Here is a 15,973-nt window from a genome sequence, read left to right as displayed (position 1 = left end):
TATTATTTATTTTTATAACTCAAAGTTTGTATTACCTTAATTTTTGTGAGGTTTTTTTATGTTTAATGTTTATGATTAGCTGCGGTCCGAAAATTAAAGGCCGTCCCTTTTGTCAGCTGTGTGGCTGACCTACGCTAGCTGGTTCCTCTAACACTTGTTGCTACCTGAGCGCCGTCCCGACGCCTAACATCAAGGTAAATACGCTGATATGTCATCTCTTAAGGTGAGACATATCGAGGGCGATGGTCAGGCGTGACAAAGCGTTGCCACGTTTTAGTGCAGTGTAGTTTTAGAGAGGCAGGAACTTGCGACGAGTTGGGAGCCGTACGGCGCTAGCTCTAACCCATTTCGTGTGCGTGTCATTGTAGAAACCTCATCATCGAGTATTCTCAGGCCGCGGTGAATTTACACGCCTAAATAAAGGATTCTGTGTTTTCTTTTGTTGTCTCCCATGGCTGGCGGACGAAGCTGACGACGAAAGCTGTGCTTCGCACGCAGAGCCGAGCAGGGTTATTCTCTCTCGCTCTTCTTCTTCTTTTTCTTTTTTTTTTTTGTAAATAGATTTCGGCGATCATATAATGAGTTGCAAGCTTGAAACCTCGGTGTTCGCGGTGTGATCTAGCTTTTTATTTCAGGAAGAAAAAAAACAAGTGATGCGGGCATGCTTCACTCACGCTTGTGACCGCAAAAAAAAAAAAAAACATGGGTGTGTCATCAGGCTGTGGACACTGTCTACTTGTGTAGCCAATCCCCCTCGTGGGTATGTGCCATGTTCGACAGGGCTCGACAACAACCCGTGGTCCTGGTCGGCGCTAGAGGGACCGCTGTGTTGGGACAAATGCCCTCGCTCAGCGCCGCGACAGGCCCGAAGATTCTTTCCTGCATGCCTAAAATTTCGCTATATATAATATATATGTATATTTCAACTTGCATTACAGCTCTTAAATCGCGCGTCACTTTTTGCACTCGCGAAAACCAGATTTGCGGATCTCGGCGCGTCGTACGTAGATATAACCACGGTCCAGGAGTACGCTATGAAAAAAAATAGAGAACAACTTATACGCGTTGTCTCAGGAACTGGTGTTACTACGCAACCACCGCAGCTATTCTGCAGCGGAATCATTCGGAACAGTCCTACCCATCATTATCTCTCCCTCAATACTTCGCTCAGTGTTTTTATACCTCGTATATAAGAAAGGAATAATTGACAACTTCGGACACTGAATTCTCAAATCAAATGGCAAGGGACCATATGATTCGTATTGAAAATTAGGAATATTTGCACTCCCCTAAATAAAAGTGATACTAAAGGACAAATGTTGGATGATGCCAAGGTAATTGTACATGAGATCGTTCAACAGAATGTAAACATCTTGTAAATAATGTGACTATATATTACAGGCACTTTTTAGGAAGCATATACATACAGTAATGTGGTTGTTTGGCATGTCAGTAAGACATGACTGAAAACTTTATTTAAAGTGCGCAACCAGATGAGGACGATAAAAGAAGTCACGAGACACACGAGCGCTAACTTCCAACAATTTATTGAGAACCGCAGAGCAGAATATAAAGGTATTTCATGGCCATATCTCATCCAATTGCAGCCAGCACAACAATCAGTGACGATGCAAGCACTGTAATTCCTTCAAAGATAAAGCATTCGATGGCTTGGACACACCACACTGTTATCCCCTAAACTATCGATCATCACTGCCTCGGTGATATCATGCACAAAATTTCTTCATGGATTGAAGAAATTGAAGAGGAAATGGGCAGTTTTTCTTGGCGATACATTAGTAGCAGTGGCTAATTCCAGGAAGTATGTGTTACATATAGCAATATGCTTTTTCTAGTTTAACTGATAGGCTTTTCCATTGGTAACATTAGGACACATGTTGTGACTGTCAAGTTCAAGCAGTTCTCAGTGCGTTTAGCCCTGTTGCGGGGATACTGCATTGGATCCTCATGGATCCTGGGGATCCATGAGTTTCAGTATATTTGTCTCCAAAATGTGCTGTATGATAAATACGTAATTGTTCCTCATGATTTCGTTCTCCAGTGTATGAGGAAGGACTTGGGAAATGTTTGTAACAACAATCTATTTCACTGGACGCTTTAGTAAACATTTCAGAGCTGATGCTTGTCTCAGAATCTTGCTTAAATTAGCATGGCTCCAGTACCCATCTGCTTAAATTCTGCACCTGCAACACATGCTACTATGTGATTATACATAGTAGTATATGTGTATAGTAGAAGTTTGTATAATTCAATGTGTGATCAATGTTGCTGCAAATAATCTATTGCTGATCTTTTAGAATCTCCAACTCCACTGCTCTATTGTTTTTCACTCCTGCTGCAATAAATTCAGCATATCAAAACTCGCCTTAGAGTGCAAATACTTCACCTTGTTTGTTTACCTGCTTCTAAAAGGGAAGGGAGAAAATGTGGGAAGGCCAGGCAGTACAATATGAGTGCCTATTTGATTTAATACTTATTAGAATTTTATTACTGTGAGCTGCTTGCAAGTGAGAAAAAAGCAAAAACCTGAGCACTGTTTGTAGTTGATTTATTGCAGACTTTTGATGTGGCTGATAAATTTATATGTGCAGGCCCGTTTCTGTTACCAGCAGGCTTCAATAATGGCAGTAAGCCCGTACGTTCAGCTTTATTCAAATATTCAAAAAATGTTAATATCAAGTTCTCAAAATCAAACACATAAATTTGAAACAAAGGCATTCAATTCAGTGTTTCAAAAGCATTCATGTGTTTGTGTGTTTCTTTGCGTTCCTCATCCTTCGTCTCATTTTCTTCGCGCTGGTTAAAATTTGTTTCAAGATTCAATTTCATATTCAGAATTTCTAATGTTTTGAGTACATTCAGGGTAGGACATCAAGTGCATAGCAACGCTGCTGTGTTCATCAGTGAAAGAGATGTCCATACCTCTCGCATAATGTCCGTCAATGAGTTTGGGGGCATACATAGCAGGATTACAGCATACCCTGCTCGCGCAAATTTTGTTGAAAGACAAGGTATACTTTGGAGGGGGGAGGGCGGCTGTTTGCCATTCAAAAAGGAAAATCAAGGGAGGTTGTACAAGCTTTGTCGATGGCTGGCTGATGTGTGACTGTTCACATGTATTGTCAAACACTTCTGCCAATTTTCAATCATTGTTTCACATTACAAGCAAAGAGGAGCAAGCCAGTAGGGCAGGTGATCGGTACATTCTTCAGCCTTAGCGTGCTGGAACATACCATTCTACCTTAAATTAAAGAGCTCACATATTTCCAACAGAAATTAATGATTTTCTTTCTAATCCAACTAACTTTTCACGCCATTGTGCTTCCCTCTGTTTGCGGGATACACTTAAGTACGTCAGATTTCTTCCATGTATCTTGCGTTGATGCCTTTTCAGTTACTGAAATCTTTTCATATTTTTTATTGATATATTTATAGCCATCTATTTTGTTTTCATTACTTTTAATTTGACATTATTTAATAACGTTTTATATGTAAAAGTTTTGTGTGTTAGCACTGTTGTATTACTTATTCTTATCATGGACTGGAGATCCAAATTTAGTTCCTCATTACTGGACTTCTTTCTATGTATACATCTTTTATGATTCCTACCTCAATACTGACATGAATAAAATCACCTTGATTCATAGAGTTCAAGTTAGCTTTGCAACTTTACTCTATATAATAACATATGGGATCAATGACTACTGGCACTAGCAGGTGTAAAAAGCTCAAATAAATTGAAGTGGCAGTTTTGTTCCATCAACATCCAGCATGACCTCTTAACAACACTACGTAAACATAAATGTCACAATATATTTCCACTGTAGGTTGCTTTTCACTATACTGCACAGATTACTTATATTTAGCTTCTTTTCTTGCTTTTATAGTGAGCTAAAGATATGCTCATGTATTGTACCATTATGGTACTATACTAATAAATTTGGTACTGCAGATTTGATTGCGATAATTGAATTAATTTATAGTGAAGTTTTTAAACGGTTGTGCAATCAAATTTTCTAGCTGAGTATCTTTGCTATGAAAGTGTATGTACATTATCGTGATAAGCCAACTAGCTGTTGTTTATTTTGTCATCTTGTTAAGTACCACCTAGTGCACAATATTTGCCTCTGTCTTTTAATTGTATAATTGTCAGTACTTGGAGTACACTACCAACCTTAGAAGTATTTCTTTTTTCTTCTAAAATTTGCTCAGTGGTATGTATTGCTTTTTTTAGCTTTGTTTCAATGCTAAGCTTTGCTTGTACATTATTTGCACAGTTCATGCAACTCCAGGAAGGCAGGTGGATTTCCCTAAGGCCAAAATGTTCAGGAACCCCTGCTCTAACAAACGCAGTTTACAGAGTTGCGATATCTGTTCTTGGTGCAGATTTTCCATTTTTGTTTTTTGTTTTTTAATTTGCCAATGTTTGGAAATTTTTCGTCATGAATTTCGGGCGATAAATAAAAATTCTGTTTCATAGAGTCACTATAATTTAGCTTTTCCTCTCAAATGTGACAAACTTCATTCAAGCCAGTCTAGCAGTTGTCTCATTAAAGCATTTCTGCTTTTGACATGTGTTTGAATACTCACTAGAGAAACTGTCGGTAAATTGAATTCTTTGGTTGCATAATGTGGTTTCAGTTTACTGCAGTGTACAGAGTATTGCTACATGTGCCCACTTTACTGATGACAGTACCATGTTTGACGGGAGGTTCGACATGCCATGTTCTGTCAGAACAGTGGTGAAGCAATAGTTATTTTTCTTCATCATTAATGCTTGTTGCCAATATTTAGCTTATGTATGTTCTTTGAGCTCTTGCATCATTGGCTTTTATGATGAAGTGTGGCATAAATTACTGTACACTAAATCGAGGTTTAGTTCCTGTGTAATTATGAGCACTCACTAGAAAATGCACAAAGGATAATCCTACCACTCTTTCTTTCAATAGAGTTGGCAGTTCCTTGGAATAAAATTATGTAACTTTGCCACCTTTATTGACTGTTCATCAGAATGTGTGACTGAAGGAGGGGTGGAAATAGTCATACCTCGATATAACGAACACAAGTATAACAAAGTAAGTATGAAATATTTTTCATTGACATCACTGCGTAGTGAATGTATGTTTATAATGTATGTCAGATATATAACAAATGTATTTTCATGTCATATTCAGCTTTGTTATAATGCGGTTCAACTGTAAATATTAAAAAAAAACTGTCCAGCCCTGCAGTTCACATCGAAGACAAGCAGCCTGTGGTAAATGTCCACTATTGCATACAGGTCTCCCTGCAATGGACTGCAAAGACCTCAGTGACAGCCTGATTCGGCTGCGGCGCTTCCTTCGCACGGGCCTTGAAGGCAGCCGCTACCATGCTGGCGGAGTGGGCGGAGCGGGCACCAAGTTTTCAAGCGAGTCGGCACCAACAATTCACTCAATGGTTGAGGGACCGTACGCCTACATGGTGATGGAAGAGCTGCTCCACGTTATGAAATCTAATCAGAAGTCTCAGTGGCAGGCAGCATGCCCGGAGGCCGTAGCCTATTCACTGGCAGTCTGCGCAGCCTCGGACCACCGGCCGACCAAGGCAGCTGCTTACCTGGCTTTCAGGGAGGCAAGTGCGCTCTGCAAAGACCTTGTTCTTTCAAACATTGGTTCATAGGCAGCTGCATCAGAACAAGCTGGCTACTGATTCAGTGTGTGTGTTTCTGTTACATTGTTACTGTGAAGGAGCACCGTAGAAAAAGAAATAAAGTTGTTTGTGCAACTAGAATTTGGCAGCTAGTGGGGTACTCACACGTGTTTTCATATACTCAGTATGCTGGCCTGATAGTAATTCAAAGTTCAATAGCCTCTTCAGTAGTTCCAAACTTAGATGAGAGAGAAAGAACTGCATATGTACATGAGAACAAAAATTATGTACTAATACTATGATGGTTTTACTGGAGAAATGAGTAGCAGGGCCATGATTTGCCTCATTTGCGTGCCTCATAAACAGACCGTGGGTCTGGCACAGAAACGCCCGTAATTTAATTTTAGACCTTCACAGTATGGGGGGGGACCTTGCAGTCTGCCAAAATGATCACAAACCAAGCTAAATAATTCAGCTGTAATAAATAAAATGTACTTCTTGTCCAAAAAATAAAGATACTTTGCTGTCTATTACATTAGAATTATTGCTCTTTTCACTGCATGCTACATGTAAAGAAAGTAATGTCAAAAGCAGCATTGGCTTTTCACCAGCAAGGTTGAATGGTGGAACAGGTAGAAGCAGCTTTCATTGAATGGCAACATATGCAAGTGCTTTAACAGAGAAGCTGTTTAGTTCCACTATGGTTCTTGTGGGGTGGTGGCGGCGGCAAGGACCTGTGAAAGCCAACAAAAGCCTGCAGTCACTATCAAATGTCATTCAAAAAAGAACCAGTGATGCAGCCTGCATCTGAGCCCAGAGGCAGCCATACGACCAGTGCATCAGCGAAGACGTGCAGTCAGATGCTGATGTCGGTGATGCACCATCGCTAAAAGCATCGAGCAGTGCATCCCTACCAGGTGTTCACAATGCACTCCAAGGCGCCAGCATTGGTAGTGCTGCTGCAGCATAAATCTTGGGTGCAATGAAGAAATTTCAGCAGGTATAGAACCGGTTTGCAAAGTCTTGTGTAGCTTTTTGGCACTGGCAAAACAGACCTGTAGTATTACCTGAAGCTGTGAGGACCCTCTTATACAGCTTCTGTCTTTATTGTTTGAGTGGTTCAGAGTGGCATACATCTGCAAAAGCTTTTGTTTTTTACTTTTTTTTTCATGCTCATGCAAATCTCATGTTCTGTGACCACCCCATTTGCTAAAAATGCATAACTTCGTGCTGGGAAATAGTGCCAGCACTGCCTGAACAGGGACTGAATAGGAAGTTTGGCATGGTTAGCAAAAGGACCTGAGTGTACAAAACTGGTCAGTGAATGCTTGTCTGTATCATGCAAAATGACAGACTTGACAGTATGACATAATTCGACAATATGGCAGAATAGCCATATAATCTCTTACAAAAATTGCTAGAGGGAACACAAGTGTCTATGGGAGCTACAAGTGTGTTGGTTTAGACAGCATGAGAATAGTGGGTAGTGTGTTACATGGATTTGCCTGAACTTTAGTCTTCTTGCTTCAAACAGCTTTGTGACTTCGCAAATTCACCATTTTCAACAAAACACTGCATTGTACGTACAATGAATCGTGAACCAAACAATTATACATACATGCAGAAACTTCTTGCTGTTATGCGTTTAGAGGAATACAACTGCCTAATAATTTAGGAAGCTAATACATAATAAATAATGGCACGAGAATGTGTGAAGCTACTAGCATGAAAATTCGACAGATCCATGGGGTGCCAGAGTTCCCTTTTCTAATTTTTATCGGAAACTTTACGAGAATAGGAATAGCTCACCTGCCATGTGACATCTTAGCCCATCGGCCTTTTTATATCCCGCCTCTGCTGAAACCTGACCATCGCATCTGAAAACTAAAGATGTGATTTTCTGCTCGGCAACAGAACACCACTACTACGGTAATGGTACGGCAGGTGGTGCAAGAGCCGCATAGGCTGCAGTCATGAGCTTATTACTTACCCTGTACTCACAAACCGGCCCAGACTGGTCACTAACAGCCACTTGTTCACTTGCAGATTTGCAAGTGCCCTTCGCAGCTTTTTGCGGTCACCCGCTATCTGGAGCAGGTGAGCGAGGGAACTGGCTGGGGCCGTGCCCACCGCCGAGCCGTGGCCCATTGGTACTCGGCTGGAGAGTACGGCAATGCCCGGCAGCTGGCGGCGCAGGCAACACGTGTAGTGCGGCGCCACCGGTGGACGCATGCCGATCTGCTGCGGCTTGCACATGTTAGACCGCCCCAACACAAGCCAGGTATGCAGCTCGTCCTTCATTTTCTTATGAGCAAGAAACGGGCAACATTTGCCAAATTCGGTGGTCTACATCCCTGGCACACTCAAGTTTCAGAGAGCGTGGTCTTGTCTCATTTTGACTAACTAGCAATAGGCGGGTAACAGGTTGCGTACGAGTTCTCAGTTTGTTGGTGTGAATTGTTTGCCTGCAGTTGTCACAAACTTGGATTGACCTTATTGCACCGTAACAATGTGCTGTCACAAGCTGGATGTACTAAACGTCCAACTTGTCATGTAACTCCTGTGTATCAGTTTCTGTGGTGATCTTAATGTGTGCTATACCTGCTCAGAGCAGAAATCAGTATCTTTGATGGGAGATGTCATCTCTTTAATCCTTTAAGTGCCACCAAAAGATCCCAAAGAACATTCAGAAAATGAAATTCTTTTTAAATTGCACATATGGATAGCAATACAGGGAATTCACAACTTATGTCTGAAAATACAAAGTGACAAGAACCATTTATGTCTACTAGAAATTTCAGAGTTGATAGAATTTCATTTCTGCCGCAACCACTCAATGCTATAGGTACATTTTAGAGCGAACATTTGTTGATGAAGGGTTGCAAATGCAAAAAGTCAGAGTTCTTGAAAAGTGGTATTGGAGGATTATAATGCTGCTTTCATTTGAGAGATCCCAAACACAGGATGAGGCAAAGTCTGACATGACACTCCTTGTACCAGAAAAACGTATTTCTTTGCTAACTTTATTGCCACTGTTGCTCCAACCTTTTAAACAGACAATGCACCGCTTTGTAGCTTTTCACTTGCCTCCTGTATACAGGATGAAGTCTACAATTTGCTGAACCCTCAGATGAGTAAGGTCTGCTTTTGAAGAATGTGCACACCTGAGGTGACAGCAACACATGACTGGCAACTGTCATTATTTTCAATCTCTACGAGACAAACAGTCCATAGGCCCCCTAGTAGCCAAACGGAAAACTCGCCAAAATGTAAAAATGGATTGAACAAACACGACTGGTTACTGGCACTTAGAATGAGCGCCTAAATATGTGGATGGGACATGACTCATCCTTGGCACTTTATGCAAGAAGTTATGTTACTTTTGTGACAGAGTTACGCTCATGCACGGCATGTAAGGGGGGAAGTGGGCCACTCTTGTGAGGTGGGTAAACGGCAACCCTGGCAACTTTTGCATCATGTCAGAAAAGGTTTCGTTTTAGATAATTCTACTCCTTTTGAAGACGCAGCTTATTTCATGTGAAAATGCAGAAGTAACTTGAAATAAGCAAAAAAAAAAAAAAACCACCATTCAAGTAAAGGTCCTGTGCAGGGTGATTTAAGCTGAGGCTTACTCTGCATCAGAGGCACTCAATTAAACTGGTCCCCAAATAACTCATGAGGTATTTGACGACTGCAGCAGCTGCTTAGCCTGCTGAAAGCCTCTGCTTCTGGCTTTGTCCACTTCCATCTGCTGTTCTTGTCAACCAGCCTGGGTTCCAGGCTGTGTGCTGCTGCATGCAGGAATCTGTTGCAGAAGTTCAGAGCTCCAAAGAAAGCTTACAGTTCCTTTCTGCGCTCCGACTCTGGTACTTCATGCAGAACCTTGACCTTGTCATTTGTTGGCTGGATCCCTGCCCTGCTGACATTGTACCCAAGATACCCAACCATATCTGTGCCAAAGACACATTTAGTCTCTTGGTTCAGTCGCATGCCATCGTCTTGTATGCTCTTCATCACTGCTTCAAGACGTACATTATGCTCTTTTTTCATCTTTGCCACCGAACAAGATGTCACTTAAATAGTCTTCCACCCCGAAGACTCTGAAGCAGCTCTTCCATGTACCACTAAAATATAGCAATAGCCACAGCTGCTTGAAATTGCAGGCAAGTTACTCGGAAGAGTACTCGGTGCGTTGACAGCGTCAAAAGGTCAGCCGTTTCTTTGTCAACAATGAGCTGCTGGTACGCTTAGTCAAAATCAAGCTTGGAGAACTTGAAGCAGCCAGCCAGCTTTGCAAGCAGTTCCTCTTGCATAGGCAAAGGGTAGGTGTCCCAGCAGATGACAGGATTCAGATTACTCTTGTAGTTTCCCCAAATTCTTATAGCACTGCCATCCTTCTTGACTACGAGGGCTATTCATGTGGCCCACTCAAAATGTCACACAGGCTCCAGAATGCCTTGCCCAATAAGTTTATCCAGGGCCTCATCGACCCACGAAAGCAGACCAAAAGGAACGGGCCAGAGCTTGCAAAGTCTGAGTTGTGCATTTGGTGCTCTTTTACTCATAGAGGTGGCCCTTGGCTCTTTTCAGGACCAAGCTGGAAAACATTTGAGTGCTTTTTCAGTACGCCGGTGAGGGATGGGCTCTGGCTCATCATGTCCTCTCCCAGTTGATCAACCTTCTGCTTGATCCCAAGAACATCAAAGGGGCCCTAAACCACCCCTTGGGCTTGGTGAAAAAATGTCCACGGATGGCATGCGCTGCTGTGAACATCTCAGCCAAGTTTTGAAGTTGTGTGCGGCACATGGAGCTTGCAAGCAGAGTGCAAAGCCACCTTTTTCTCAAACGCTCTCATTATAACACAAGCCTACTCCTCACTCTCTTCTGGATGCTTCATTTCGTCATTAGCAGATTCCCAAATGTGGCTGCTATTGACCAATAGCTGACGTAAATCAGTGCAGTTCTTTCTAGCCTTACTGTGTATCTTTATTGACGCAGTTCAATAAATAGGCTGAAGTAAGCACAAATTTGCTTTCAAATTTTGATAATAATTCCATAGTTCCAAAAGAAGCCCATGTGCTTACATTTAGGTGCTCGTTAAAGAAACCCAAATGACCCGCCGTGGTTGCTCGGTGGCTATGGTGTTGGGCTGCTCAGCACGAGGTCACGGGATCGAATCCCGGCTACGGCGGCCGCATTTCGATAGGGGCGAAATGCGAAAACACCCGTGTGCTTAGATTTAGGTGCACATTAAAGAACCCCATGTGGTCAAAATTTCCGGAGTCCCCCACGACGGCATGCCTCATAATCAGAAAGTTCAGAAAGTGGTTATGGCATCTGAAACCCCATAATTTAAGGAAACCCAAGTGGTCCAAATTTTTCTGCAGTCCCCCACTAGGTGTGCTGCATAATCAGATTGTGGTTTTGGCACCTAAAGCCCCATAATTTTTTTTTTCTGGAAGAAGTCGACTATTGTCTGCTCACGTTGGACTGTGGCAGCCCGCGCAGGAAATAAACTTTTGCCATCCTGCTTATCGGTGTCATAGCCGTCGGCTCTCGTCAATTTCGACTAGTAGTTTTGAATGCTCAACTAGCCTCAATCCGCACGAAATTTAAAGGTCAGACTATACTCATGCTTGCCAGTGCATGCTCACTTCGTGGCTGCTCCTTGTAGATGCCTTGGCAGACTAATTGACAGCACTTCAAAAATGCGCAAGTCCTAATGCAATATTTCGAGATTTGAAGCTAGTCATCCGAACATATTCGCTTCCAGACATCCAAAAAGTTGTGGGGTTCTCACCCGTGCTCTTGGGACAAAGGAACGACAACACAGTAGTGCAAACAATCACAAGGGCATTTATTGCACCTTTCATAGATCAATGCCTGCTAGCCGAGTTGCTATCCCCAAAACATGCCGATGGGCGCGCGACAAATCTAGTAAGTCCGACTCACCGCGACCGGATCGCGAGCGAATATGTTCACCCTATGCTGGACACTAACGCCTGGTGGTTCGCGAGTATGCGGTCACGCGAACGGTGGCGCGTTCGAACGAGGCCTCGCAAGACGGTCTCGCAAAAGCATGGATCGGCGCACGCGCGGAATGTCCGTGCAGCTTGCCGATCCAGAACCAAAGAGGAAGCTTCGCCTTCTCCTTTCCGCACCCAAGTAACCCCGCCGTTGTAAGATTTGTCGGACGGTCCTACCTCTGTCAACCAGATATTTGAGTCGTCCGACTACCTTGCCGCTGCCACCATTTGAAGGAGATGAAGGTCGTAGACAGGAACTCGGTGAACAGGATTTATTTACATATTAACAGTTTAAGCAAGATACATTGGCAGCCTAGCGCGACTCCCATATGGAGCCCGCAAGACTAACATACAGCAAACAGCTTACGAGCACACAGCTCACTAGTGCATTTCTAGCCTGATGAAGAGCACTCAGCTCCCGACAACGAGCACGACACGAGCACACTCTAGCAGCCGGCAAACGCTGCTTATAAGCTCTCCGCTTGACGTCATAGTTCGACGTCATCGTTCGGTGTGGACGGAGCACGAATGGTCGGGAATGTTCGTCCAATCATTGTAAACTTGCCGCCGCCCTGCAGTATGGCTCACACACACTAATGCACACAAGTTCGAGCCCATACACACAAAGGCTCCGGAGTCGACGACCGAGGGCTTCGTAGAACTGTGCTCCGTCTCGGGTGGCGCGGCGGAGTACCACATTCCTGAGCTGACCGCGCGCCACGTGGCTGCCGGTCATCCGCAGTTCTCGGAAGGGCTCCCTGTCTGGTGGGCTTGGAACACGTGCAGCGGGCTGAAAGCTGGCACGTTGCCACCCCGTACGGCCATTCCTAACACCGTGAGCCGGCGTTAGCAGCACAACGCTCTCGCCATCTCTCGTACTGCGCTTCAACCACACCGACCGCCGCGGGTCCCAGGCCACGCGGCGAAGCCGGATTACAGGAAACGGGAGCTATGCAGAAAAACAACGTATCAGGGGACGCGTGAGAGTCGCACATCCCCACAAAGTTGATTCTGTTATGTTCTGCATCGTAATGAATTCCAGGCAAATTCACTTCCAAAACTGAAACTGAATCGCATAACAGCACATTTATCATGTCTTTAGCAGACGCCCACAAATGATGTGGCATTTACACCTCACTGTGGCACAAGCATGAAGTGAGCATCCTTATTCTGGAAAGCCAACTTGCCAGTCTTGCTTAAATGCTGTGCGCTAACATGTTGGCTTTTTTTTGGGCACAGCGCTTGTGCTGATGGTGCCTGCTCAAAAGCATCCTAAATGAGAGGGGGGAAACAAACTTCAGCTCCTAGCTCACCGTTGCAGCAGCATGAGGCCACAGCAAAGTGGAAGAAAGCAGTTGAACAAGTGTGCACACGAGCAGTGATGGACAGAAAGAAGGGGAAAAGACAAGCGAGGAAGTGCTTTCCCGCATTGCCTCTGGCTCGGCTAGTGAGCTGCTACCAGGTGAAAAGCAAGTGCAAATGACGTTGCCAATGCTACCCCTTTGCCTTTTCCCTAGTATTTTTGAAGGTTTCAAGTTATTTGGAGTCTGGCACGAAAGAATTTCAATATAAGAGGCGAGAAGCACATGGGCCGGAAAAAAATTTATATTTAACCAGTATTTCGAGGTATCAGAGTCCTAGTTAACAAGGGTTTACCTGTACATACCTACATAAACATGCAGAAATGTACACTTTCCATGTGCACAAAAAGTGTGAGAGGTAATAAAAGTTGTCATGTGCCCAAAAGTAGCATGGGGCAACAAGGGAAACCCATGCGATACTTCAGAAATAAGGCTTTTCAGTTTCCAGTGAATGAGTTCTTCCTTTTCACGAAGCTTCCTTCACCTTGTGGACTTCCACAGAACTGATTTACTTATGCATGAAAAGCATCCCCTTTCTATTCATGCTAGCGCTCACATAGTTTACAAACTACCAGTTGAAATCAAACAATAAAGAAGTTTTATGCTGTTGCACGTTGGCAGGTGTCGCCGTGTTGCTCCGCTACTTGACGCACGGCCTTCCAGCGGCCGCCAAGCTGGTGGAAGAGAAGGAAGCAGAAGGAGGCAGCGTGGCAGAAGAGGCTCGGGAGGTCCTCGCCTACCTGCAGGCAGTGCATGAGGTGCGGCACACCAAAGATGAACAGGTGGCTGCCCGCCTCATGGAAGAACACCAGCTCACCCTAGAGCATGTGCCCTCGCACCTGCTGCGCTCCAAGGAGGTATGCGTCATCACCCTTCACGTTGGTGCTATTGCTGTGAAACCTCAATTTAACTAAACCTGGAGCAATGCAATTTACATTTAATGTAGTGGTTTAAATTTCCCAACTCATATTCATAGAGACTAATGCACTAAAAACCTCAAAACAAGAAAGGAAACTCACATGCTATTGCCTAATTTAACGAAGTTCTGGGTGGGAAATGGGGGAATTCAAGAGAAAATAAGGGTTTATGCCATGTTTTAGTTCAGGTGATGAACACCATTGACCTGTTAAGGTTTGCCGCTCCCATGAAGGAACGCAAGACAACTCGGCAGGCTCACTGTCTGTTGGTGAATTCCATTGACAGATCCTGAGCAGGCAACAAGCTTGACGAGCAAGCACCCCATTTCGGCTTAGCTCTTTCGTTACTCTGCTTATAGAAATCAATCAATATGATCGACAGTTTTTCTATGCGCTGTTATACATTTCTATTGGAATTCTTCTGCTAGCAACCTCGTGCACCCTCTTGAATGGTGACTGAACTTTAGCTGCTGTTTGTCAGATTTTGCAATTTTTGGCAAATTAGTGAGTCTTCAACTGAAGGTACCCTCAGGATTAGCCTCCGGTGCTCCTAGCATTCCTTCAATAAAAAGGCTTAAACGTTTCACTCAATCGATTCGGCAAGATAATTTTTAAATGAGAACAGCAGCGAAGGCTCTCAGATTCTCTTGCTAATGTGATTTGTTCTCTGTGCTTCTCTCGGGTTGTCATTTTTGTGATCAGGTGTATGGGCTGTTTTAATGACATCTCAAGCAAGGGTAGATGCTCATCAGTGCATGTTATTTTGATAATTGCACTCGAGTATTATCAAGCGCAACTTTACTTTAACCCCCATGTGTTTCTTTTATCTATCAATGCTATAACAGCGTATGCACAAACTATTACAAGCAATCCTTCCCGTTGTGCAGGGTTTTTAACCCACACAGGACTACACAGTCAATTGCAGACTGATCTTCAACCGAAAGCTGACACGCTGTCTAAGCTCTTCAATTTTGAACACTACCTATTCAAGTGCCCTTATTAATTACTGTACAGTATTATGCAACATTCCACATTACTGTACACCACTGTACAGGAACTGAACAAAGTATGTGCAAGCTCCAGTACCTGTTCACCTTGCTCGTACAGAAAAGTTGATCAAACAAAATAACTGACGAGGCTTCTGCCTGCTCCCTGACCTGACAACCGCTGCTTGGCAAGCCTAAAGATGCAGTAAAACTGGAACCAGGTGCATGCTTCAATGAGTACAGTCGAACCTGACTATATCGAACAATTTCTGGTCACGGTATAGTTACAATGAGTATATATAGACAAAATTACTTACATCGAACGAAAATATCGGTGACTCCCGATATATCGAACGTCACGCAGCGGAAAGGGCCCCCGGAAGTTGGCTTTCCCTCGCGGTAGCGGGAAAACCGAGCGGCGCGGCTCCATCCAACTGCTCTGTCTACCGTGACCGCACTCTCTCGAACAAGCTGTCAACACCCCCCTTTCAAAAAATGATCCTGGCCCACCCGCAGCACTTGCTCAGACAGCCAATCAGAGGCTCTTGTGCCCTCGTCGTGCAGGATGGCAAAAGTGCAAGTTGTCTCGCTGCTTTTCTGGTTCATTGTGTGTGCGCCTTGTGGGCCTTCTCCCACAGTGTTGCAGTGATGAAGTGGCAGAATTTGCCTTTCGTCATGAAGCTTGAAATCATAAATCGGGCCAAACGCGGTGAGAAGTGGGATGTCCTTGCAGCATACAAGATTCCGAGGAGCACTCTCAGCACGATCTTGAATAATAAGGGGGAGATTAGTGCTCAAGTGGCCAAACTCGCGACCCGGTGCCTGTGGTGCCCGACGCGTACGCACGGCCGTGTACTAGTGGTTCATCCGAAATTGCTTCAGCCGTGCAGACTTCCGCGTGCTCGGTGATGACTGTAAATTCTGATGAATGCAACGAAGCCGTTGCTGGTGTTGCTGAAGTTTCAAGCGAGCTGTCAGAATTTCTGGACGCCGTTGAAGAATCAACGGTGGACGAGTTTGTGAGCGCAAAT

The 15,973-nt window shown here is 44.0% G+C and overlaps 1 protein-coding gene across 1 annotated transcript in view; it reads left to right on the top strand.

The window, feature by feature from the left end:
- The first annotated feature begins 87 nt into the window (after positions 1–87).
- LOC126522451 (RNA-binding protein Ro60) overlaps positions 88–15,973 on the top strand; it is a 71,941-nt gene continuing 56,055 nt past the window's right edge. Inside the window, exons 1-4 of the mRNA XM_050171194.3 lie at positions 88–194; positions 5,303–5,634; positions 7,699–7,933; positions 13,661–13,896. Of these exons, the coding sequence (XP_050027151.1) occupies positions 5,314–5,634; positions 7,699–7,933; positions 13,661–13,896 (792 nt within the window). The 5' untranslated portion in view covers positions 88–194; positions 5,303–5,313. The remainder of the gene's footprint in view (positions 195–5,302; positions 5,635–7,698; positions 7,934–13,660; positions 13,897–15,973) is intronic.

This window comes from Dermacentor andersoni, chromosome 6 (genome assembly GCF_023375885.2).
Source record: "Dermacentor andersoni chromosome 6, qqDerAnde1_hic_scaffold, whole genome shotgun sequence".
Taxonomy (NCBI): Eukaryota; Metazoa; Arthropoda; class Arachnida; order Ixodida; family Ixodidae; genus Dermacentor; species Dermacentor andersoni.
This window is presented reverse-complemented; position numbering and strand designations above follow the sequence as displayed.